Consider the following 25,674-nt stretch of genomic DNA (forward strand, 5'->3'; position numbering starts at 1 on the left):
TTTTTTTGACAGGGTCTTGCTATGCAGTTCAGGCTGGCCTTGAGCTTTGTAGCTCAGGCTGCTTTCAAACTTACAACGATCCTCCTGCCTCTGCCTCCCAGTGCTGGGATTACAGGTGTGTACCACCACGCCCCACAGCAGCCCTGAATTTCTCAGTTTCCAACAGAGCTGTTGTGTAGGCCAGTGTGTCTAGAAGCTGAGTGTATCTGATCTGGGAAGGGCCTTCGGAAGATCCAAGGGAGCTAGGCACAGTGCTGCATTCCTGTAATGATAGTGCTTTGGGAAGCTGAGGCAGGAGGATCATAAATTCAAACCCAGCTGTGGAGAAGGACATTCTATAGTTCACCTTTCAATGTATTACCTCTGTGGGACTTTAAATCTGATCAAGCCATAGGATTATTTGTTTTGAAGGAAGTCTAGCAAAAGCATTAGTGTAAAAGGAAATGAAAGCAAGACCTTAGTCCCCGTGGAAAGCTGTGGGGACGGCACGAGATGCTTTGTTGAGATACGTCTGCAGGAAGATGACATGATGGTTAGCTAGGTCAAGGTTCAGTTCCTGGGATAATTAAGCTGTACTGCCCTTGCTAGTCCTATTAATGATTCCTCCCACTTCCTGTTTCTGCTTTTTGTGAGAATCCTGAAAAAATGCTAATAAAAATTGTAATCAAGGCTTCAGTCCTAGAGACTGTAACCTCCTGATCCCATAACTTTGTCCCTGTTGTTTTTCTTTTCATCTGCCACACCTCATTCTCGGAGCCTGTCACCTCACTCAGAAACACATTTTACTGACACCCAGTCTGGGCAACTTAGTGATAATTTGCCTCAAAATACACAATTTAGGCTTAAGGATGTAGTTTAGTGGGAAGACCCTGGGTGTAATCCCCAGTGCCGCCAAAAAAAGGAACAAAAACAAAGCAAGGGAGCTGAAGAAATCTTGAAGGACAATCCAGGAGACGGAGAGAGCAAGGCTTAGGAGGAAGTCATGAAGCTATGCAAGGAAGACGTGGTTTCATTGAACATACTCCTGCTATTAGAAAACAAAGGGGCTACTTGAATGAGGCCTGATAAGACATAAAATGGCCCCAGGGAGATTTGTAGCATTCATCACAGACAGCGTGAACGTGAAAAATACTGTGACGCATGTACTACGTGCCAGCCACTGTTTGGAGGTGTCTCCTCCTCCCCATTTTTACAAATCTATGGAGCGTCAAGGGGTGCTGTATACTCCCTCTCTAGTCTGTATCACCGGTTTCATGCACCGACATTCCTGGTTCCCAGGCAAGAGTCTGGGGTTGGAAAGTGTAGGAGTGACCGGCAAAGCTGGGGTGTCCAGGTGGCCGGGCTCCGAAGACTGCCTCTTGGTGAGGATGCTGACCCTGCTCCTCTCTTCCCCCTGAGCGGTGAGCTTTGGAAATGGAGTCTCTGTTCATCTCTATGTCCCACAGCACCTTACAGCGTACAACCAGTAATCAACTGCATAATCAATCCATGCGGTCTTAAGAGCTTCTGCCACAGCAACAGCTCATGGTGGAGTTGGTCCCTCAGAAACGGGACTGGCACTCTCTTAGGCACGGCGCATGAAGGAGCCACACCTTCTTTTTATTCTCTTTTGAGAGAGGAAGGGGAGAGAAAGCTGAGACTTCATGAGTATGAGGTTCTCTTTGGCAACGTGGGAACCCTTGCGTTTCTTTCTTGCCTCAGTTTCCTCTGGGCAGCCACCTTGGAATTCTGGCTGTGGGAGCAGATACATACCCTTCTGCCTCGAGTTGCTGGAGTTTGGTTTCTATCTGTTATATCCAGATATCCTGACTAATGCATTTATGGTCCTGGAATGCGGTTCCCACTCTAAAGGGTGTGACTGGTTCATGGCCTCACATTAAAAGTCTAGGGTGACTGATTCAAGAAAGTAACAGCACCAAATATCCACTGACCATTTTTGAAGGGACAGAAGTTATTCTACTGCTGTCTCTTGGGCTTTTTCAAAACTACCCTATGTTCTTTATTCCTTCTCTTTCTTTTTTGGCTGTACTAGGGACTGAACTGGGGGCTTTCACTCTGAGATACATCCGTTGCCATTAATTTTTTTTTTTTTTTTTTTTTTTTTTTTGAGATAGGGTCCTACGAAATTACTTAACTGCCTAGGCTGGATTTGAATTTGGTGATACACCTGTCTTGGCTGCCTAGAGTGCTGGGATTGCAGGTGTGTACCTTCATGTGTAGCTCCCCACACCGGCCTTTTTTTTTTTTTTTTTTTTTAATGTATTTGGTACAGGGCCTCACTTTGCAGCTTGGACTTATAGTGATCTTTCTGTTTTCAGCCTCCCCATTGCTGGGATTACAGGCATGCACCACCACGCTGCATCTCTGAGGCCGGCTCAGTGTGCCTAGGGGCTGGACCAGCATGACATGCAGTGCCAGGGATCGAACCACAGCCCCTGCGCTTGCCTAAGCAGGCACTTAGTCTGCTGAACTAACTCGCCCAGAGTCCTATGTCTAGCTCCTTATCTCCTTCCTTCCTTCCCTTCCTTTTCTTCCTTCCTTCCTTTTGTTCATTTGTTTGAGATAGAGCCCTACTATGTTGTCTAAGCTGGACTTGAACTTATTATGAAGTCTAGGATGACCTTTAGCTTGGGATCCTCTTGCTTATGCTATGATTACAGGTGTGCAACACCATTCCTGTTAAAGCTTTTTCTTAGAACACCTCTTTGAGGAAGCTCCCTGCATAGGCCCAGCTAGATGGCTATACTTCATTAAGGGGTGGGGCGTCACTTGCTGTTTTTGGGGTCTTTTTTTTTTTTTAAATGTATTTGTTACAAGGTCTCACTAAGCAGCTGGGACGCATAGTGATCCCTGTTTTCAGTCTCCTCGGTGCTGGGATTACAGCTGTGAGCCACCACGCCAGGTCTCGGTGGCTGGGGGTGGGGCCAGCATGGCATGTGCGGCCGGGGATTGAACCCCAGTCCCTGTGCTTGCCTAAGCAGGTGCTTAGTCTGCTGAGCTATCTTGCCAGCTCTATGGGGTCTTGAATAAAGGCTTTTACCTCTCTGAGCCTTGGTTTTACTATTAATGAAACAGTTGTTACTACCCACCATGGAAAGGGGCTATGAGGATGTGGTAAGATAGTAATACACTAGCGCCAGACTGAGGTCTGCATAGAGAAAAATAAGTTCCCTTCCTGTTTAGAAAGTGCTGCTAAGACCAGGAGTGGTGGCACGTGCCTGCAATCCCAGTGGTGGGGAGGCTGAAAACAGGAGGAGCACTATGAGTCCAAGCTATGTAGCGAGACCCTGTACTAAATACATAAAGTTAAAAAAAAAATTAAAATTGGTTGTGACCTTTACCCCAGGTTTCTAAACATTTACTCTATAGATGCTCAGGCTAGCCTTGAACTTGCGATCCTCCTGCCTCAGCCTTCGGTGGAGCTGGGATTATGGGATGTGCCACTACACCAGGCCAGAAATACCATACAGGGCAACCTACTACGTGTATGTGCACAGCACAGCACAGCTAGTGCACTCAGCAAACTGTGGACAGCTCCCACGCCCCGCCCCCACTCCAGGGAGGGGGCGGAGGAGGGAAGGAATTTTCATTTTCTTTAACATTGTATGCCTCTGTGCTCTGATTTTTTTTTTCTACTGAGAACATATATTACCATTATGACAAAAATCTTTAAAACAATAGAGATAAAAAAGGGTGCCATTAACCAAGGGCATTCATTTATCCTGTTATTAAGTTGCTCTGTAAAAGCATTCTTGTGCCATCTCCTGTTCCTGTGAGTGGCGCTGGGTGTTGCCCACTTTCCAAGGACAGCACGGACTAGATCCCAACCCTGAGCCCGGAGGTCAAGCGTGGTGCCCGCTCACGCTGAATGTCTCTAGTGGCTTCGCATCAGCTTGTAGGAAAGGCCAGAATCCTTCTGGAGGCCTCCAGGCCCTGCAGTGGGGACTTGGGGGCCGTCTGCTCGCCCGTCCAGCCACTCTGGCCTCCTCCTTCCTTCCTTCCTTCCTTCCTTCCTTCCTTCCTTCCTTCCTTCCTTCCTTCCTTCCCCGCTGGCCCCTTATTCTTGCCTTGGGCCTTAGCCCTTGCTTCTTCTGAAGCCTGGCACACTCCTCTTCTAGGTCACTGCCTGGCTCACACCCTGTCCTCTTTCACATTTTACTTGGATGCCACCTCCCAGAGTGGGCTCCCCTGGCCATCTTACTGAAATCTATGGCCCATTTGACTTTGGGAGAGCATCTTAGAGCTTAGCGCCCTATAATCTCTACCCTTGCTGCCCCACTTCTGCTCCATTGCCTCATTCCATGCATCATCTTCTGTCAAGACAGACTTCTTATTTTATCCTCTAGAGTGTAGGCCCCAGGAGAGGATGGAGACTTCTCACTCTCTGCTGCCCCACTACTCAACAAATACCTGTTGAATGAACTCAAAGTCTTCACGGGAAGAAACAGGAAAAAACACAAAACCCAGGCCAGCGTGGAGTAAATCTCTCTGAGCAAACTACCTTCCCTGGGCCTCAGCCTCCGGTGTCTACATGGATAGTGTTCGGACATCTTTCCCCAGGACAGGACCTGCGCCCAGCAGCACACAGGTTCTTGGGCTGCTCCCTCCTTCCTTCCTTCTCTCCCCGACTGGTCCTTCAGGACTAGCTTAGCCAGTTCCTTCACCAGCACTGTGGACTCCTGCCGAGCCCAGGGCAGAGGCTCTGCCCCTGTGGGCTGTTGGTGTCAGGAGGCAGGATTTAAAGGCTCCAGATACCTAAGACTGCTCCCTGGAGAGCACAGATCTCAGCCTGCCAGGCTTCCTGTGCCAGGGCGGGGTGGGTAGGCGGGGAGAGGGGTCAGGCTGGAAAGGATGCAGCTAGCAGAAGCTCCCTGGCAGATTTCTATCCGAGCTCCATCAGGGCCGGGCCCAGGGGGCGGGCCTCTCATTATCCTCATTTTCCAGAGGAGGACGGCCAGGCTTGTGGGAGGGGCGGCGTGTCTCACCCAAGGTCTGGCTCTAGAGCCGGCTTCTGGCTGAGCACCGGGATCACCTGCGGAGCTGGCTGAAACTGAAACGTGCCGCCTACCCCAACCTATTGACTCAGAGTTTCCGGGGTGGGCCCAGGGGTCGGTATTCTTCACTAGCTCAGAGAGGAGGCCACCCCCACCCCCCATGGGGCAGCCCCTGGCCTCTGGCCGGGCAGCCATTGACCTTTGCGAGGCTGGAGGGGTGGGTGTGGGGAGTGGTTCATCTCTGGGGAATTTGAGTCCTCCGAAAATTCAGGTGCGGGGAAGAAGGTGGGTGTTAGGTCCGCGCTGACGGGGAGAAATCAGCAAGGAGTTGCGCGCCTTGCCCACACCTGTAATCCCAGCTACTCAAGAGGCTGAGGCAGGAGAGTTCATAGGCAGCCTGGGGTACGGTACGTAGCAACATTGTCTCAAAAAAGTCAGTAAGGACGGGGGTTCTGTTGTTCCCAGCCTGCAGGGGCCTGCAGCTTGGATCAGAAACAGATGGGGGGGGGACCTAGCTCAGTCCTGTAAGCGGCTGCTTCCACAAAGCTGTCAGCCTCAGGTTGCTGGAGTTCGATCCTCACAACTCTCCCGCTGGCCAAACGTGCCCTGAAGGCATTCGAGGAACAAAAAAAAAAAAGAAAGAAAGAAAGAAACAGATTGGGATGTGTATGTGCCCATAAAACAGCAACCAAGGGCTTTAGAAAGACTAAATAATCTCTCTTCTAGGGGGCTTGCAGGTCAGCTCAGTTGTTTAATCCCCTGCTGGGGCAAATCCAGTCAGGCGTAGGGGACCAAGTTTTGATCCCCAGCTCCCTATGCCTTACCAGACCCACCCTTAAGGCAGCCTGAATCAGCCAAAAAAAAAGTCCTTCTAAAGAGACCATGGTCTTTAAATGAGTCTAGATTCCAGGCATCCTTTACAAAAGATACCGATCCTTTTAAAAGCCACTCTGTACTCTATAGGGAACTACAGCACAGCTACATCACAGAGGAGGGTTGGGAATTTCAAAGGCGAGAGTGTGTGGACACGGATGAGCTGTGTAACTTACTGAGTGCAAACAGGCCCTGGAGGAGTTGGGTGTGGGCATCAAAGGGAAGGCAGAGGCCCAGAAAACGGACTGAGTTTGCAGCCAGGGGCCGTGGTACATACCTGTAGCCCCTGCACTATAGGAGGCTGAAGCAGGGGTTATAAGTTTAAGTCCAGCTCAGGCAATTTAGTGACTTAGACTGTCTCCAAAGACAGAAACAGAACAAAATTTAAAAATGTTTGGAGGGGGCTGGGGAGATGGCTCAGTAGAATAAGCGCTTGCCTGGTAAGCACAAGGGCCTGAGTTCAATCCCCAGTTCTGCCCAAAAAGAAAAAAAAAAAAAAAAAAAAAAAGGGTGGGAGGGGCTCAGTGGCACAGTGCCTGGCTGGCAAGCTCTAGGTTGTGAGTTCAAGCTCTCCCCTAAAAAACAAGAAAAAGGTAGGGATGAAACTCACTGAGAAGACTGTGGGTTCAATCCCTAATCCACATATAAAAAGATTGAGTTTTTTTAAAGTTGTTTTTGTAGACTGGCTGGTGGCTTGGTGATCCCCAGTTCAACCCTCCTGCTTTATTGAGGAGAAACTGGAGGATCAGAGGTGAGCAGCAACTTTCCCAGGGTCTCCCAGGTGGGGAGCAGTACAGGCTCAAGCCTCCGTGGTTCTGAAGGGCTCTGTGTACCACCTGCGCCTCTGCACAGCCCATGGTGACCAACAAAGTTGATGACTTAAGCCAGCAGTTCTCTCCTAAACTGCTTGTTATTAACCTTCCCTCCACATTGGAGCAGGTAGTTGCTCCTCTGCAGAGGAGACAAACCCTGAAGCCTAGAGATTTACTGGGCAAGAGGCCCTCCTGGAGCAGCAGTCAGTGGGAGGCTCAGAAGTCTAGGCAGTCCCTGTACAGTCCCTACCTTCCCCAGGTCTGTCCTGTCAAGGAGAAGGAGCAGGCCAGCCACCTCCCAGACCCTGACCCCCCAGATACTGATAGTCCCATCTGCCCACTGGGCACTGCCTGGAAGTCAGGAGAGACACCAAGGTCTCAGCTCATCCTCTCTTGGGAAGAGGGTGTGGCCACTAGGATGGCTTCTCATCCTCTTGGGAAGAGGGTGTGGCCACTAGGATGGCTTCTCACCCTTCTGGTTCTTTAGATGAAATTCTAGAGACCTGAAGAAGTCTCTGGGAGGCTTTGGGTTCAGCCTCTGTCTGCCCTGGGCAGAAGCGTCATTCCCATTGGTCTGTTTGCACCGTCCTTGACCCAACTAGATCCACTTCTACAAGAATTCAGAGAGGACCAAGCTTGGTTTTTGCCTAAACCGTCTCTTCCCAGGGAAAATCCTCCAACTCCTTGGCTTCTCTCAGGACTTGTGCCTTTTTTCCTCCTCAGGGCCCTCTGGGGTTGCCCAGGACAGCCAAGGCAGCCCCTCTACCAACCCTTGGGAGAAGTAACTGATACCCAGACAAAGATGCCTGACAGGCCCCAAGTTCCAAGCAAGGAAAGACCCTAAGACTAGGGAGAGTTGTAGGAAGGACAGGCTGATCTAGAGACCGTTACCTTATCCCCAAGTCAGGGGAAAGGGAGTGGTGTTATGGTTAGCTGCTGGTGTAGCTTTCTCCTCTGCCCTCTGACTACTTTATTACTTCTGCACACCCCAGCACCATCACTACTTCCAGGGCCCATCATGGTGGGCTAGGGAGATCACCTTCCCTCCTATGCAGCACCGTTTCTGTCCTGCGCCCAGTAGGCCACTGAGACTCCCACTGTTAAGCCACACTTGACCCTTAGAGGGGACAAGGTTTCTGTCAGGTAGGGCTGAAATCTCCCATTACCTGTGTGACTAAAGATGTTGCTGGCAGTGGGTTCAATCTGAACTGTCAAGTGGTACAAAGTACAAAGGACACATACACACGCTCTCTGGGGAATCTTCTCCACCTCAATCTTTCAGGGTGGCCAGTGGGTGCTAGGACACCAGAGGTCAGGTCAGAGGCTTAAAGTGGCCAGTGGTACCACAAACCAGGAGCCACTTGAGGGATGTGTGCTTCATAGGTGAGGGATGTAGAGGTTTCAGGGCCCACAAGGTAGAAGATGTACCTTGGAAGTAAGAAGCCACGGGGTTGGATGTCCTGGCAAGATATTAAAGGGACAGAGTTGGGGGTAGCTGTGGGGCACAGGGTTTCTACACGGATGGGGTTGGATGACTTGTTTCTCCCATCCATGCCAAGGACCCAACTAGATGATGTGATCTACAGTAGAACGGATTTAAATGGGATATGAGGAAGAACCTGCTTGTGGGGCAGGACGGGTGGGCTCTACCAAAGTGACCAAGGTAGTTGTGGATTCTCCCTTGAGAAAAAGTAGAAAATTATTTATTAGATGCTCACCAGTCTGACTAAGACATAAGACATCCAAGCTTATATACAGGGTCCACATTCAGCACTGAGGGTGGGGTGCAATGGAGGTGGGGCACAATGCCTATTCTGCTCCCCCTGCCTTCCAGGTGCCTCCTCTCTTGATCATGAGGAGAGGCAGTTGGGACTGAATCCCCCTTTGAAGGGAAGTGGGAGAGGCTCCAGGAATCCAGGGCCTGCCTTGGTGCCAGGCACACAGCCTCAGCCCCACTGGGAAGGAACTGCCCCAGGCAGGTCCCAGAGAGCCACGGCCTGTGCTCCTCCTTTCCTCCAGTTCCAGTGGCCACAGCCCAGGGAGTTGCTCCCTCCCCACCAACAGAGTAGGAGGCAGCCTGAACCCATGCCCAAAAGAAGCGGGAGAGAAACCCCTGGAACAGTGTAGGGGTCCAGGACAGGCACTGCTCGGGCTTTTCCTGGGTTCAGCTCCACATTCCCTGCCTGGGGTCTTAAGGCCTAAGGTAAGTTTCCCAGTCTGGGTGTGCGCACGCATGCATACACAAGCACCGGTAGAGCAGGATGGTGAGCCAGGTGGCAGTAAGATGGGGTCCTCTGTTCTCAGCTCCTCCCCAGCCCTCCGGCTTTGTGGGTTTATGGGGCAGCCTAGTTTGGCGGTGGGGAGGCCCTTCGAGCCACCCCAGCCCCAGAGGAAATGACTGACAAGTACCGGCTGCTGCGTCTTCAAGGCTAGGAGGAAGCGGCAGCAGCAGGGAGGAGTAGGGTGCGTGCCCAAGCTTGACTCTGGGAGCTGTGTTGCTCACCACATGGAGCTGGGGAAGTGGCCTGGCTTCTGGCCTTGAGAACTGGGGGATGCCCCCTCTACCACCAGTTGGGGCCCAGGTTCTGGGCAATGGATGGATTTCCTTGGCACTCCTGGACCACGGGCACCAGCATCTCCCAAGTTGCCCAGCACCGGACCTCATCCCCCCACCCCCCACAGCTGGGGCCGCTGGATGGCTGGGTGCCCAGGGTAGCACAACAATCCTGCCTGGCTCTGGCGGTACGGGCTGCTGTGGTGCTCTGCCAGCCTCCTTGGGCCCCGGGTGCCCTCACCTTGAGCTGGGACTTGGAGACCTTGCCGCTCTTCTCCACATCCAGCGCGGTGAAGGCGTACCAGATAGACTTGAGCAGCTCCTTGCGCAGGGCCATGGCTGAGGCGCCTGCCCGCCCGCCCGGCCCAGGGGCGGCTCTGACACCAAGATCCGGTTTCAGGAAATGCAAACGGCTGCAGACCACAGAGGCGCCCTACTGCGGAGCAAGAGCTCCACCTGCCTGCCTACTTGTTGCTCTGGTGGCACTCAGGCTCTACTCCCTGCTGAGAACCAGACTGACATTCTCAGGGTTACAGTCCTCTGAATCAGCCTCATCTGTTGGGCTGGTGTGCTGTGCCTGCGAGGCCCTTTTAAGAGCCTCTGCCCCAGAGCCTTCCTGATGCTCCCAGAGGCAGCTTGCTTAGGAAAAAAGGAAGCCCACCCTGACTGCAGTCAGACTGGTAGTCAGCCTTAGTGGGTAAAAGGCCTTGGATAAGTTTCCTCTATATAATGTAGTAAAATGCCAACCTCCCACAGTTGGAAGGCTGAAAATAGTACATAATGGGTTCTAGATAAAGCACCCCTTTCAGTGGCACCTAACAACCACAGTGGTAGACTCCATCAAAAAGGGGAAGAAAATGCGAAGACACAAAGCTGGAGGAGGAACTGGGCCACAGCACCCCTCTAGGTGAGATGGACTTGGCATTTGATCTGCTGGCTCCCCAATCCCAGGGAATGGGGCCCCTCCTCAGGGATTCCTAGCAGAGCAGTCTTGGCATTTAAGGCACTGCAGTGATGCCATTTTTTTAAGATACAGTGCCCGTGGGGGTGGCACACACCCATACTGCAAGTTTGTGGAAGAAGCCTGTAGGCTAATATGGAGACAGCCTCTTCTGGGGCATGTCCCCATTCCTCTGCCTCCAGGGGGTCAGTGGCAAAAATAAACAGCTCTCTGGGCATCCATTCAGGGAATGGAACTCCATTCTCAGGAGGAGGAAGGGGTTCGGGGGACACACATTACAACGCAGGAGATGAGAAGCACCTCCAGTTCCCTCGACACTCCCATCCAGGTGGGTCCTTTCCATCAGTACCCCCTGCGAGGCTCCTGCTTCAGGGGCTGGCCTGCCACTTACTTTTTGGGGCCCTGATCATGGCTTAGGAGTCCCACAGCACAGCAGCCCTAGGAGCAAGGTAACGAGCCAGGACTTCAGCACCAGAGCAGTGCAGCCTGAGAACCTTGGTAACTAGGGCACAGGTGCCTCTCTGGCCCAGGCTCTGCCCTCCTGGTGCAGCCAATTGTGTGTGGTCAGGGGTGGCTGGGCAGGGGTGGGGGACTTGGGCTACATTCTGCCAAGGCAAAGCAGAAAAAAAACAAAACAAAAAAAAAAACAACCAAAAACAAAAACAAAAAAACCAGAGTTCTTCTAGCCCAGCTCCCCTGAGGCCTGGATTCAGCCAGAGCCTGCAAACAGTGGTCATGCTGGTCATAGCTGGAGCCCCCTGCTCAGCAGTGGCAGGGAGCCACAGGCAGCTCCTCATCTTACACTGTGCCTTCCTCCCATGGGCATAGCTGACTGGCCAGGCACCAAAGCCAATCAGGGCTTATGGCAGAGCAACAGGGATGAGAGCTGGCCCTGCCCAGCCCTGTGACCAGACCCCTGAGCTGCAAGGATGGAGAAACTCAGGTAGAAACTTGGAATTTTTATTAAATAGTCATTCGCCCATTTGCCACCACCACCCAGGGCAGGAGAAAAAAATAATTGTCAGAGTGGAATTAAAAAAACCCAAAATCATGAAACAAATGAAACCCAACCCCAGCAGTCTGTGTACAGGGCCCTTCCCTGCCTCTCTGCCATAGATTGAGGGGCAGCCGGGGGTGGGCGGGAACTGGGCACCTGTACTCCAGCCACAGGCCCCTGAGCAATTATTTCTGACTGTGGTGGCAGGAATCCCAGTGCCAAGGGACAGGTGTCTCTGCTGGCCTCCGGGGAGGTGGTTATTGCTGGGAGGGGCGGTGCTGGGCTGCAGAGCTGCCTGCCTTCGGCCCCGCAGGCTAAGACAGTTTGGGGGAGGCCAGTCCTCACCACAGCCCTCCTTTCCACCTGAGAAGAGTGGACTACAGACAGCAAGGGTGTGTCCTCCTGAGGGAGGAGAGTGGGCACCCCGGGCAGCCTGGCATCAGGTTTGTTCTCTCCTCAGCTCCCGCTGCCTGCTGCGAGGCCTTTCTCTCTTGCAGGACCTCCAAGCTCTTCAGTTAGGCCACTTTCTGGCTGCCTTTTCACCCCAGAGACCTATGTGGCCGCCTTCCCTGTGGCAGCCACAGGCTGGGCCCTCGACGCAGGGCTGCCTGTGCAGGGTGGCACATCCTCTAGCACGGCGTGTGTGCCTGTGCTCTTGGCTCAGCAGCCGCTCTCCGTCACTGCTGTCTCCAGGGTCACAGCCCCTTGCTGCATGGCAGCAGTGGCTACACTGATGGCCTCCTCCAAGGTCTGCTGCTCCTCCAGCTGCACAGAGGGGTGTGGAGGGAAGGAAGGTGTGAGATGCTCCTTCTCAGGACCTAGCTTAGCACTATGTGGTCCGCTTGTCTATACTTCCTCCATCTAAGGGCCATGAAATAAGCTCTGGGGCCCCCATAATCAGGAACTACTCTTATTAAACAGTCATTTGCCCTAGTAGGTGAGGCATAGCCGAGGACTGCGGATGGCCCACGGTCAGAGAACAGCTTGCTCACAGAAAAATAACTGGCTAGACGGGACCCTAGTGGTCACCGGCTTTAGCCCTTCATCTTCTAGAGGAAAGACAGGCAGGGAGAGACGACAGCCTTGGACCACAGGTGGGCGGCCATCAGTCATCCTAAGGCCAAAGGCATCTCCCCATTCTGCCTTAGGTGTGTAGAGGCAGGATGGGATTTGTCCTTGCAATGTCTGATGTCCTTCTCGTCAAGAGCATCCCCAATTCACCCCCATTCCCTTCTTTGGTCTGGGGCCCCCTTTCCTCCCAGATTTCTACCCACCTGTACTGCAATGTGTGTTCCATTGGCTGTAGCCAACAGTGCTACCTGTTGATGGTGGAGGGATGCTACACTTGGGTCCTCGGCCACCACAGCCCCAGAGGTAATGATTGTGACCTGAAACACAGAAGATCGGGCCAGGGAAATAGCTCAGTAGAAATAAGCGCTTGCCTGGCAAGCGCAAGGGCCCAAGTTCAATCCTAGGTTCCACAAAAAAAAAAAAAAAAAAAAAAAAGAAAGAAAAGAAAAAGAAAAGTTAATAGAAGATCTTTCACCTTCCTACAACATCCTTCCTCTCCTCGGGCCAGGTAAGAACCCTCCATGCCAGGTGACTGGAAGCAACCCAGCGGGAATGGATAAAACCACTGTGGGTCAGAGGAATTAGCCTGGGGCTTGTGGCTAAATGAAGCTGGGTTTTTCTCCAACTTACAGCCCGACTGGAGGCAGGAATTCTGAATCACCAAAGGACCAACCTATTTATAGAGATATGTCAGTGCCTGCACTGAAAATGGACCTTGAAGTCCATGGAAAAGTGACTTTCCTAGGATGGCGAGGCAAAGTAGGGAGGGACTGAGATTTAGAAACTTTTGATTCATTAAATGCTTTTAAAGATGACAGTTGCTGATGGTCCAGAGAAACTAGGGGAATCTCTGTCCTTATAAACAGGCTGGACAAGTCTGGCCTAAACCTTTACTTCCCAACCCAAGGAAAAGGGTAGTAAGAGAACAAGAAACCCCAAGCAAACCGCCTGGTCATACGGGCTGCGTCTGCATGCCATCGGCGCTGACCATGGTGACGGTGTGTGTGCTGGATGTAGCCATGTCACCATCATGACTAGGGATGGTGAGGGTGGTGCTGCCATGCTGGGTCACCACACTGATGGCGCTTCCCAGGGCCTGCAGGTCTTCTGGGGACAGGCTGACCTGCGATGAGAGGAGAGGAGAGAAGATGGGCTGGAGTGAGCCCAAAGAAGGGCCGTCTAGGGGGTATGCCTGCTCTCCCAGACAAGTTTAGCTGCAGCTCTTAGACGTGGGGGACGGGCAAACAGAACAGGGCCAAGGCCACAGAGGGACACTGGAAGAATTCTGTTGACCACTTCTGTTTTTGTTATTTTTCTTAGTATTGGGAATAAACCCAGGGTCTTTGCACTGACCACCTGCATCCATTAAAAATCTTTTTTTTTTTTTTTTTTTGCAGAACCGGGGATTGAACTCAGGTCCTCGCGCTTGCCAGGAAAGTGCTTATTCTACTGAGCCATCTCCCCGGCCCCTAAAAATCCTTTTTAATTTTAGGTTTATTTTAATTTTTTTGTACTGGGAATCAAACAGACTTTTACATTTTGAGACATGGTCATGTGATCCTCCTGCCTCAGCCTCTGAATGCTGGAATTACACGCAGTACCACCATGCCTGGCTTGACCACTTCTATTCACTACCACTTTGGCTCTGGGCCCTGCTGTGAGAAGCTCAGGGTCTCCTCTGAACTTTGTCCTCCTGACAACTCCAGTGGTGAGGACAAGGCTGGCTAATAATGCTACAGGGACTGCCAGACCCCTACCTAAGAAGACATCCACAAAGGCTCCAGATAGTGAGGGCCTAAGAGCCTTCAAGAGGTAAACTATTGACCATGCCCCACAGGTGTGACAAAACTGGAGGCAGGAGGAGGAGCAGGGCTGGCTTACAAGGTCTGGTCCCCTCAGCCTCAATTCTTTGAGGTCCATAATGCTATAAAAAGACTCTGGAAGACATGGGGCTGGCCAAGTTTCAGGGCTCTCCAGAGTCCCTTGAGAAAGGAGTGGTCCCTGGGGCCTGTACCTGCTGGGCACCATCCTGAGTGATCAGAGCCACCTGGGGGGCTCCATCCTCCTCGGTGACCATGGCCACTTGGGCTGAGACGTCATCACCTTCTTCTTTCACTTCGGAAAGGTAAGCGATGTGGACTCCCTTGGGTGGTGGGCTTTCCTCAGCTGCAGAGGCAGCTAGGGGAGGAGAGCCCAGGCTACCAAATGCTACCAGACGCCACAGGAGGCCTTAGTTCCCCTGGCCCCCCTCCCACCCTGCCCTCACCTTCCAGCTGCTGCTGCTCATAGAGGGCCTGCTCGCTCTCCTCAGTGGCCTCTAGCTCGCCATGGGCACTGCGCTTGTGCATGGCCAGGGTAGAAGTCTGCCGGTAGGTCTTGCCACAGCTGCTGCAGGTGTAGGGCTTGCAGTGCGTATGCACCACGTGGTGCTTGTACAGGCTGGAGTACTCGGTGAAGCGCTTCCCGCAGCCCGGCACCGTGCAAACGTATGGCTTCTCCCCTGGGGACACTGGGCTGTGAGGGGGGCGGGAACTGGGGCTGGCAAGGGGGAATCTAAGGGGACAGCAGGGAGGGACAAGGCTGGTGAAGGGCAAGTCAGAGGGGGGAGAGGGCTGAGACCCGAGGCTCTGCAGGGACAGAGCTGGGGAGGGAGTGCAGTGAGAGGCAGGGCAGACAAGGGCATAGGCCCCCGAGCCCAGAGACAGGTGGGCAGGGAAGAGGGGTGGACAGGGCCAAGGGAGAGAAGGGCTGTGAGTGCACAGGGGAGGGAAGCCAGGGAGGTGGGGGGGGCAGTGGACAGAGGACAGAAGAGGGAGGTGATGGGGCAAAGACTGAAGGGTTAGGTGCAATGGGACAGGGGTAGGGGTGGCACATGTGGTTGAGAGATGACACAGAAGGCTGGACGAGGGGCATGACATGGGAGGGTGAGGACACAGAGGAGTCATGTGCACAGTAGATGAGGTGCGGAGTTGAAGGTGACGCTTCACTCTGCTTCCTCCCACCGTGCCTCACCCTGGCCTCTCCAGAGCTCAGCCAGAAGGAAGGGGAGACCCGGGAGGTGCACCTGATGGGTCTCACAGAAGGCTGGCAATTCCTGCCAACCTGGCCCTAACTGGAGGTGGAAGAGCCGCTCACTGTGCTCACTGCAAGTGAAACAGTGATGGTGGGCATACTGGCGCCCAGAGAGCAGCTCCAGCCTAGAGCTGGGATGCATCTCAGAGCATAGGCCCGTGGCAGAGGGAAGTAGGCCGAGGGGGTCCTCGCATGCCAGCTGGCCCACCTGTGTGGATGCGCACGTGATTCTTGTAGTTGGTGGCGCTGGTGAAGCCACGGCCACAGTGGGGCTCAGGGCAGGTGTAGGGCCGCTCGCCTGTGTGGGTGCGCACATGTACCTTGCGGATGTTAGATGTGGTGAAGGAGCGGCCACAGCCCTCGAAAGGGCACCGGAACGGGCGTTCACCTGTGTGGGAAGGGCGGCCGTGGAGCAAGGAGGGGAGCCCGCACAGGCTCTGGGACTCAGTATCCTTCCGCAGGGTGTGGGGAGGCCCAGCCTACCAGTGTGGGTCCGGACATGCTTCTGCAGGTCTCCTGAGGTCTTGAAGGCCTTGCTGCACAGCTCCTCTGGGCACTTGTATGGCTTCTCACCCGTATGAGTGCGAACGTGGCTCTTCAGCCCGTAGCCTGTCCGTGCGCCATGGGGGGCGGAAGTGCAGCCAGTGGGCTCTCAGTCTCTGCTGCCCACTACATCCAGAGGCTCTCCATCTAAACTTGCTCTGAGGGGCTGCGAAGCCACGCTGACCTCTACCCAACCCTGCCTGGTGAGTAAGAGAGGCCAGAAAAGCCCACTCTACTCTCTTGCCTGCTCTAGGGCAGCTGGAGGCATTCTGGGGCCCAAGAGGCTCTCTAGGCTATCTTGGCTAAGGTCCTGTTTCAGAGGGGTCAGTGAAGCCCAGAGACAGCATGGTCCTCTCAACTGATGCGACAGAAACGTGGTCGCCATGCTGCCTTTCACATCTGTGAGTCAGAACCCTCTCACAACGGTCTCCCAGACAGAAACCTGTGTTGGGCGCCCCTCAAGGAGGCTCCAGCGCTCAGGGATAATTCTTGGCTCTCAGCCAGAAGTGGGCCACCTCCAGTCTCTAGCCAGGGGCTTACCTGTGGCAAAGGCCTTTCCGCAGCTGGGGAAGTCACACCGGTATGGACGGTCACCTGTATGAGCTCGCTCATGCACCTGAGGACAAGCAATCACATGACTCAGAAGGTCAGAATCTGACATGGGCTCTCTGTACCCTTTTTCCTGCACTGTTCATATGTGTCACACTTCTTGCATGGACACTTGTCTCTTCCCTCCATCAGCTAACATGCAACTCAAGGGCAGGGACCAGTCCCAGAGGAGAAAAGAAAAAAAAAAGGGGGACAGCAGCCTGGCAGGGAAGTGGGCAGAGCTGAAATCTGCCTGTGAGCCACTTACCTTTAAATGATGTGCAGTGGTGTAGAGGCGCCCACAGCCCTTGTAGCCACAGCGAAAAGCTCTGTCTCCAACCTGCTGCCCCTTGCCATTATGGGGAGCCTGGCTGTTGTGCAGAACCTGAGGAAAAATCTTGGGGTCCCTACATGTATTCTTCCCATTGAAGGGAGATGAGGCATAGGACCAAGGACCCAGTGGCAGCTAAGACCCAATATGCAGGGTTAGACTGTCAGCAGAGAGACACAGTCAGACAGGCAGGGAACAGACAATCAGGCACGACGTAAAAGAAACAGGTCTGGCATGTGGAGTCACCATAAGCCTATGATGGGTAGAGGGAAGACTAAATGGCATGGGGGCTGTGATAGCTAACATGCAAAGGGTATTTCCTGAGACTGTCCAGGGTGTCAACCCCAGGGCAAGACTGGGGCCAGCCCCTTTCCCACAGGCCCTTAGGAGGCTGTCACTTTGACACATCCATCCTCTGATGTGGAGAGGGTGCTTCCCCTGGTGGGAGGCTCATCAGGAGCATACGCCAGGGTCACTGAGGTTCACCTTACAGGACAAGAGCCCAGGGGTGGCAGCTAGGACCAGATGTGCCAGGATCAAGGACAGAAGTCTGAGCTCTAACCACAGAGCCCAGGTTCTTGCCCCATCTCCTCTCCTGCGAACATGGCTAGAGCCACCCATTGACACAGCCTCTGGCCACACCAGCCTTCCTGCCTGTTTTCTCATCCTGATAGGACTGTCCCTTTGTCCCTCTTTCTGGGATACTGAGGGCGATACTCTGGTGTTTCCAGGAGCTCCTGAAACAGAACTCAGAAGTCATGGTGAGCAGAGGACAGGGTGAGGCCCACTCATGGCGAGAAACAGGCGGAGGCCTGGAGGGGAGTGAATGACTCTCCCAGTGCTGGACTGAGAGTGATGAAGCCAGCACAGATCTTAGGGCTCAGGATGAGGTAAAGACCAGTTCTCTTCCCACCAGCAGCCTTACGCTTGTATACATCTCAGGGGATGGGGCAGTAGTCGGCATGGTCCAGAATGGGCTGTTGTCAAGTTTTGTGCTTCATTTTGAAGAGAGATGAAGACTTCCTCTACCACATGGTCACTGTCCTTTTATGAAAACAACTATCCCCCAGTCTTTGGATAAACCTGGTGCTTTGGAAAGCTCTGCCTTGTGCCCTAGGCTCTGGATCTGATTCACACAGGAGCACTGGATTGGGAAGCCCATAGATCTCTGCTTCTGCACCCTCAGAAGGCAGGGCCACAGGCCCAGCAAACACGCACAATGGCTGACATCTGGGGAGAACCCCGTCCCTGCAGCCAAGTTTCTGCGTAGGCTATGGCTTGCGAGTGTCCCAGCTGCTCTGCTCCCTATGCCTGCTCACTGCTTGCTGGTCTTATTTCCCCGCATGACTCAGTGAATTATAGAGGAGAAATAAACACAAGAGCTTCTGACTTCAGCAGATGGGGAAACTAAGGAAAGGCCCTGGCTGGGGCTGTCCCAGATAGCACAGCAGAGTATAACAGCAGCCAAAGGGAAGCCCGGCCCAACTTCCTACCACATGGACAAGCTGCTTTGCGCAGCAGCCTTCCCCCTGCAGAAGCAGCATAAACAAGCATGAAGGTAAATGCAGTCAGCAGCCACAGCCAGGCTGTGCCGCACACCCCAGACAAGGACATGAGAGATGAACTAGTAGGACAAAGAGAGTAGCCCAGCTTGTGCCCTAACATGGGGCTGCCCCGGCATCTTGAGAGAAGCCATTCTTGGCAGGGCCAAGAGGCGTGAACAGCTCCTGCTGTCCGGAGCTCCGCATGCTCACCTTGCTTGCGTACTGCTCCAAGGCCACCACTGTGTCTGCACTGAAGCCCTCCTCATCCTCTGCTGCCAGGTCCTCCAAGCCCACCTCTGTCTGCACAGCCAGGATGGTGCCATCCGGTGGCACAGACACAGGGTGGTGGATGTAGGCGGTGGAGCCGTCCTCCAGCTGGATGGCCTCCAGTGCGCTCGGGTCATGACCCTCTGTGGGAACATGGGGTCAGTGATGCCACACAGGGGAGAGACACAGCCAGGGGCCTGGCCTGAATTTAAGGAGAGGTAGACACACAAAGGTCTCCACATCGAGTTCCCCCAACCTCCGCCTTGGCGGTTCCCTCCTACTGGCCCTCCCTCTGGGGCTGCTTCCCTTAAAGACACTGACTGGGAACTCACTGGCTCCGTGAGGCCTGGATGACCCATGGTGGCCCAGATTCCGGGCCAGTCACCCCTCCCCCCATCAGCTCCTGCCAGGTGGCACAGCATTCACGTGATCTCTGCAGGGCAGAGGTTGTCATGTCACCTAACAGCCTCAACAGCTCCTAGCGTCCCACAGGTCTTAGGGTAAACATCAACATCCTGTGCCCTCCAGCTCCCTGCAGTTCTGGCAGTCGCCCTTCTCTCTCTCCAGCTCTACACCTACGAACACTGTTCCTGTGTGAAGCACGAAGACCCTCTTCCACCCTTTTTCTGTAGCTCAGTCCATTCATCCTGCTGCTTCTAGCTCCAGTACTGTTTTCCCAGAGTGACCCCCAATCTGCGCCTTGCCCCCATCAGCAGGGATGCTCCCTCCCCACTAGACTGAGGGTGAATAGGATTGTCTTTTTTTTCCAGTACCTTGGGTACTCTTACCAAGCTATCTCACCAGCCCCTTTTATATTTTGAGACAGCGCCTTGCTAAATTGCCCAGGCTGGCTGAACTTGTAAGCTTCCTGTCTCAGTCTCCATAGTAGCTGTGAGTACAGGCATGTGCCATGACACCCAGCTTAACTTTATTTTGCGGTACAGGGGATTGAACTCGGACCTTGCTCTTGCAAGGCAAGTGCTTATTCTACTGAGTTATCTCCCCGGCCCCAGCTTAACTTTGCTTTCCGTCGTATTCTCTATGCCTCTCACATCGCCTGGCTTGTAACAGCTGTTCAAGAAGCCACTTGTAGAAGGACTATACTGTTATTTTTCAGTACCCTGAGAGCTTAACTTATTTTTCTTGCAGTCCTGAGGATAGAATCCAGGGTCTCATGTTAGGCAAGGCTCTACCACTGAGCTATACCCTGAACTCCAAAAACTTCTTTCTTTTTTGAGACAAGATCTTGCAATGTAGCCCAGGCTGGCCTTGAACTCATAGCGAGCGACCCTCTTGCCTAAGTCTCTAAGGTGTTGGGATTACAAGTGTGCACCACCATACCTGGTGTCATTCTTAAATATTAGTTAAGTTTCTCCTGGCCTTGGGCGGTGGCCACAAGTTGTACTCAGTGCCTTAGATTCTGGGGCTGTGTTGAAACCACAGCCACCACTGAGGACAACATGGTGACCCCAGGACTCAGCCTCCTGGTGGCAGAGACAGCTGTCCCTGTGGCCTGCCAGGGAAGGCTGCTTGTTGGGTAAGGAAGCACTGCATGTGCCTCTGGGACACCAGCACCTGGGTCTACTCCCTGCCCAGGCGTCTCCATCCCAGCCCTGCCAGCTGTGTCCTCCTTCCCTGCAAGTGCTGATGGCCTGGCCCCACCTTTGGGCGTGCGATGTATGTAGGCCACACTGCCATCTTCCAGCTGCACTGGCTGTCCGTCCTCAAAGGAGAGAGATTCTGCAATGAGAGCAACGTCAGCCTTTGTCTGGAGCTTGGTGCCATGGGGGCTCCCTCGGTGAGGCCTGCGGGCCTCCCTCCGCAGCCGGGATGTCCTGCGGCCTCACCTTTCTGTACCGTCACTTGGTGAATGTATGCAGTGGTCCCGTCCTCAAGCTGGATCACTTGCCCTTCGAGCAGCTTCTCTCCTGTGGGGGTGGAGATGGAAAGAAACGGGTCAGGCCCTGAAGGGACTAAGAGGCCAGCCTGTCCTTGCAGAGGCCTGTATGAATCTCTGGGGGTCGCCTGTGGTCTATGCACTGGGGACACTCATGTCTCCCTTCTTTCCCTCCCTGAGCATGGGCATGACCAGGGGCAAAGACAGCTTGCCATGTAGAGATTTTACTTTTCCAGCTTCCTTTATTATTCTCCCAGCAAAGTGAGCTGCTGAGACTAAACTAAACAAAGGAGAGTGAATGGCTCAAAACCCAGAAAGGCCAACAAAATCAAAATATCTTCTATCATTTTTCACCACGGCAGTGTGCCAAGAGCTAGAGCCTGCACTGTAGTGGCACATTGGTAAAAAGCAATTGGGAGCCTGGGAGATGGCTCTGTAGAATACGCACTTGCCTGGCAAGCGCAAGGGCCTGAGTTCAATCCCTGGTTCCACAAAAAAAAAAAAAAAAAAAAGCAATTGGCTTTGGAACCAGGCCGCGCCTCCTAAGTTTAAATTTCAGGTCTACCTCTTCCTAGCTGTGTGACCTTGGGTGTTTTATTTAACTGGGGATGCGGTGAGCCCCCGATGAACTAGCCTTTACTGTATAAGCCTAATGTGCAGCTTGAAGGAAATGGAAGGTGCAGCAACAAGAAGCTGCGTGAGTACGACCGCTATGCCTCGCCGACCTACGTTTCACCCCACAGTCACTGCTGACTCGAGTCCTTAACTGATTTGGCATTGTTTTCTTTTTTTGGAGACATCGTCTCCCTACGTAGTCCAGGCTGGCCTCGAACTCATGGTGATCCTCCTGCCTTAGCCTTCTGCATGCTGGGATTACCGATGTGGACCACCAAGCCTGGCATTTCAGGTTTCTAATACAAAACTGAGCCACACAGAACAAAACAACAAGAAAAAGTTAAGGAGAGCCGGGAAGATGGCTCAGTAGAATACGCACTTGCCTGGCAAGCGCAAGGGCCTGAGTTCAATCCTTCGTTCCACAGGAAAAAAAAAAAAAAAAAGGTTAAGGCTCCTGATTTCCTCAGATACTACTTTTCCTTTATTTCACTAGAAGGCCTTCCAAAAAAGGTCTCAGAACTAGAGCTGCCCCCTTCTCCCACCCCTGTGTCTAGTGACAGAGAGCTAAAGAAGAAAGAAAAGAAGTGAAAAGGGAGACTGGAGAGTTCCTGGCCCGTGCTTCGCTTGTTTCTCTCTTTACAATTTTCAGGTTTAGGAATTTGTCTCTCTCTTTACAATTTTCAGCTTTAGGGGAAGGAAAGGGTCATGGAGATGGCTTCTGGCCCGGTTCTCTGCTGACAGTACCTCTTCAGGGGAATCCCCAAGCTTGTCCCCAGACTGAGTCTTCTTGGTGTCAGTAACACTACAAGCAACCCAGCTAAAGGCAGGTGCAGCGAGGCAGAGGCAAACAGCAGGAAAGGCAGCGCGGTTGGGGGGCCGCACATGCGCATTCCCACTCTGTCCTAGAAAGGTGTTGATACCTGCGCTTCTGAGAGCACTGGCAGAGCCACTGCTAGCAGAGTGGGGATGGCTTCAAGGCAAGAAGTAAGATGCTGAGAAAGGGTACTGCAGGAAGGATTTCAACTACAACTCCCACTACAAACCAGGCAGGTCAGGAGTGCCGCTGCCTAGCGGGCCTTGCATCTCATTGTCGTGGGGTGGCCTTATGTCCCACTGTCCAGAACAGTCCCAGTGCATTTATTAACAGTATACTCTTCTATTTTCACAAGTTTCAGGTTTGAATGACCACTCTAACTACAGCGAAGTCTTAGAGCTCTGTTGCTAGGGAAGTGTGGCACACATAGTGTCTCAGTCAAAAGCTTCAGCACTCTGGAAGGTTGAGGCAGAAGGATCACAAGGTCAAGCTCAGCAACTTGGTGACTTATGCAGATCTTGTCTCAAAACATTACAAAAGGTGGATTAAAGCACCTGCAAGCAGGCGCAGGGGCCAGGCGTTCGATCCCCTGGGCCTGCCATGCCAGCCCCGCCCCCGGGGCGTGCTGAGAAGGCAATTGAGACTGGGCCTGATGGCATGTGCCTGTAATCCCAGCTCTTGGGAGGCTGTAAACAGGAGAATCCCTACGTGTCTGATGTAGTAGTGAGACCCTGAACACCCTGTAGACCCTTCCCTTAAAAAAAAAAATATATATATATATATATATATGTATATAATATATATATTATATATATATTGATAAAGGGCTGAGAATATAGCTCAGTGTGAAGGTCCTGGATTCAATCCCAAGTATCATAAAACAAAACACAGAATCTTTAGAGGAGTTTCCCAGGCACAGGAGGCACAAGCGCAACAGAGCCAGGTAGAGGGATAAGAGAAAGAGAAACGGGTGGGGGAGGCAGAGAGACTCAAGTACAAGAAAGAAAGAGATGAAGTTTCTCAGGTCAGATATTTCACTTGCGTTTTACTCATTCATTTCAACTATTAAGTCTCAGCAGAAGACAGAGGTTCAGGAACTAACTGGCCCAAGGAGTATACACAGCCACACCTATTGTCCCAAAGCCTTCCATCCCACGGAGACTGCACCAGAGGAAGAAGGCCCATGACAGGAAGTCAGAGGACTTCAGGCTCCCAGAGAGAGTAGACACAGCCCATTCTCAAGAGAATGAAGCCAGCACACACATCAAAGACAGCTCATGACAAGAGGCCATCCCCCCAATGTCAAATGCAAAGAGCTTACTGGTGACATTAAGGACATCTTTTGTTGCCATCAGGAAACAGACAGTTTAAATACAATCAATAAACAACTCATCTGCAAGGCTAGGAATGGAAATTTACTCTGACACTGTGTTGAAATGAAGGGGGGCAATGTCGCAGTGGCAGTGTGGTTGCAAGAACAATGAGTTCACAGAATCCAGAAAAGGTCAAGTAAAGAACAGTCTTTCCCCAGTGCTAACCAAGAAGACACAAATACCATCTGGCAGGCCTGCCGATGCTGGCAAGGAAGGGGGAGGGCCCTTGCCTGGAGGCCTTGCCCTGAACTGAGTGCTCTCCTCTGTCACCCACCTTGATGGAAAGTTCCCTGACAATGGGGTCAGGGCTGTCACATAAATACATGATTCCCAGGTGAGTCTGAATTTCAGATAAATGATACTCAAAAAGTTATTTTGAGTATAGGCTGAGAATCCCAAATAGGCAAATCCAAAAATTTGAAATGTTCCAAAACTCAAATGGATTTTAGATTAAGAATATTCAAAGGGATCGGGGAGATGGCTCAGTAGAATAAGCGCTTCCCTGGCAAGCGCAAGGGCCTGAGTTCAATCCCCGGTTCCACCAAACAAACAAACAAAAAGAATATTCAATGTGGGGCTAGAGAGATAGCTCAGCAGCATAAGTGCCTGCCTGGCAAGCCCAAGGTCCTGGGTTTGAACCCCCGTACCAAAAATAAATAAATAAATAAATAAAATAAAATCAATGAAGAATAGAATGTCTATGTAAATATTTTAAAATCTAAATCTCTCAGGGCCAGGGGGATGGCTCAGTGGAGTAAGCACTTCTCTGGCAAGCGCAAGGAACTGAGTTCAATCCCTGGTTCTGCAAAAATAAATAAATAAATAAATAAATTTCTCTAAAATTTGAAATGTGTCTGGTCCCAAGCAGTTTGGATAAGGGATACCCAACTGGTACTTAGTTCTATTATTTTATTGGTTTTTAGTATTTAATCATATACATACACACACACACACACATATAAACACATCTCAGATATATAATGATAATAATATATGATGCCAGAAACTATGACAGGTCACACCCTGAGCACAGAAGAGTATCTGGCACATGGCAGATGCTCGGGAGATAGCTCAAGGGCTTAAACATGTGTGAATTAGAATGCTTTCTACAAGCGGGCATGGGGTGCACACCCACCACCCCAGCACTTGGGAGGCTGAGGCAGGGGAACTGCCTTAGGTTCCAGGCCAGCCTAGGCTACATAGTGACTTCAAGATCGGCCTAGACTACATGAAGCAACCCTGTCCCAAAAACAAACAATAACCAAAAAGATGAAGTACCTCTAGCAAGCACCAAAAAAAAAACAGAACAGGAAATATCGCAAAAGCAGGAAGTCATAACCACTACTATGTCCATCCATTCCAGAAATATTTATGAACTACTCCCTACGTGGAAGAATTTCTACCTTTACAAGGTGTTGCCTGCTGCAGCTAGGGTAGTGTGGTTAGCTAGCTTGCCTAGGATAGAAAAATTTCCTTTAAAGAGTTCCCGGTGGGCAGAGGCAAGCAGCATGGATGGCAGGGTGGTGAGACTCTTAGAAAGGGATTCTCCTTTCCAGAGCTTGAGGGACAGGATTCGGAGGTCCCTGGAAATGCTCACCTTTGACAGCTTGCTGGATGTAGGCTGTGGTCCCATCGCTGAGGGTCACTGTCTGCAGCCCCAAGCTCTCCATGGCAAATGGCTGCTCATGCGCTCAGACATGAAGTTGGCTTCTGATTAGCACCAAGAGCCACAGCTCAGGTCAGATTTCCTTGTGGGTCACAAATCTGGGAAAATGGCCAGCATCACATAAAGACTTGTGCAGCTTCCTCCTGGTGGACGGAGTTAAGGAAGACAGCCAGGACAGAGACAAACAGAGTGGCATCTTGGTTTATGAACTTAATTCTTTCCATGATTCATGCAAACTGAACCAGTTGCCAAGTGAATCAAATGTCCCCACAGACTTTGTCCCCACCTAAAGATAGGTCCTCTTCCCATCCAGATGTCGTGGATCATCCTGGAGTCTCTCTTTCCCTGCATCTCTCACATCACAATCACCAGAGCCTGTATGTCCTTGGATAAACTCTTGCCTATTTTCAATACATTTTCTACAAGCTGCCAGGGTTATCTTTTTTTTTTTTTTTTTTTTTTTTTTCCAAAGGTATACAGCTGCGAATGCTGCTCTGTGGTAGAGCATTTGCCTAGTGTGCAGGAGTCCTCAGGTTCCACCCGCAACACCACCACCAAACAAAAAAGGCCCAAACTTCAACATACCACTTCACTGATGAAAACCCTTCAGAAGTTTCCTATCACTTTTAAAGTCCACCCTGCAGATGAGGCTGGGTCCTGCTATAAATGCTGTAGTTATACATAGTACCTCTTTGCAGCACC

At 52.1% G+C, this 25,674-nt stretch overlaps 2 protein-coding genes across 12 annotated transcripts in view; both read right to left on the bottom strand.

The window, feature by feature from the left end:
- Positions 1-9,636, bottom strand: part of Def6 (DEF6, guanine nucleotide exchange factor) — a 25,440-nt gene extending 15,804 nt beyond the window's left edge. Inside the window, exon 1 of the mRNA XM_004624204.2 lies at positions 9,475-9,636. Within this exon, the coding sequence (XP_004624261.1) occupies positions 9,475-9,570 (96 nt within the window). The 5' untranslated portion in view covers positions 9,571-9,636. The remainder of the gene's footprint in view (positions 1-9,474) is intronic.
- A 1,522-nt stretch (positions 9,637-11,158) lies between these two features.
- The window catches only part of Znf76 (zinc finger protein 76), a 35,357-nt gene continuing 20,841 nt past the window's right edge, over positions 11,159-25,674 (bottom strand). For 6 of the 11 annotated variants that reach the window (XM_023720676.1, XM_023720683.1, XM_023720697.1 and 3 more), the window contains 13 exons: positions 24,904-25,115; positions 20,455-20,535; positions 20,270-20,347; positions 18,551-18,750; positions 16,734-16,850; positions 16,418-16,493; positions 15,818-15,943; positions 15,543-15,722; positions 14,529-14,762; positions 14,277-14,440; positions 13,221-13,385; positions 12,466-12,579; positions 11,159-11,956 (listed from right to left, as the gene is read on the bottom strand). In XM_023720676.1, coding sequence (XP_023576444.1) covers positions 11,852-11,956; positions 12,466-12,579; positions 13,221-13,385; positions 14,277-14,440; positions 14,529-14,762; positions 15,543-15,722; positions 15,818-15,943; positions 16,418-16,493; positions 16,734-16,850; positions 18,551-18,750; positions 20,270-20,347; positions 20,455-20,535; positions 24,904-24,976 — 1,713 coding nt within the window. In that variant the 5' untranslated portion in view covers positions 24,977-25,115 and the 3' untranslated portion in view covers positions 11,159-11,851. Of the gene's footprint in view, positions 11,957-12,465; positions 12,580-13,207; positions 13,386-14,276; positions 14,441-14,528; positions 14,763-15,542; positions 15,723-15,817; positions 15,944-16,417; positions 16,494-16,733; positions 16,851-18,550; positions 18,751-20,269; positions 20,348-20,454; positions 20,536-24,903; positions 25,116-25,674 lie in introns of those variants that run through there. The other 5 variants (XM_023720677.1, XM_023720711.1, XM_023720708.1 and 2 more) reach the window with 3 other exon arrangements.

Source organism: Octodon degus, unplaced genomic scaffold (assembly GCF_000260255.1).
Source record: "Octodon degus isolate 3935 unplaced genomic scaffold, OctDeg1.0 scaffold00005, whole genome shotgun sequence".
Classification (NCBI taxonomy): domain Eukaryota; kingdom Metazoa; phylum Chordata; class Mammalia; order Rodentia; family Octodontidae; genus Octodon; species Octodon degus.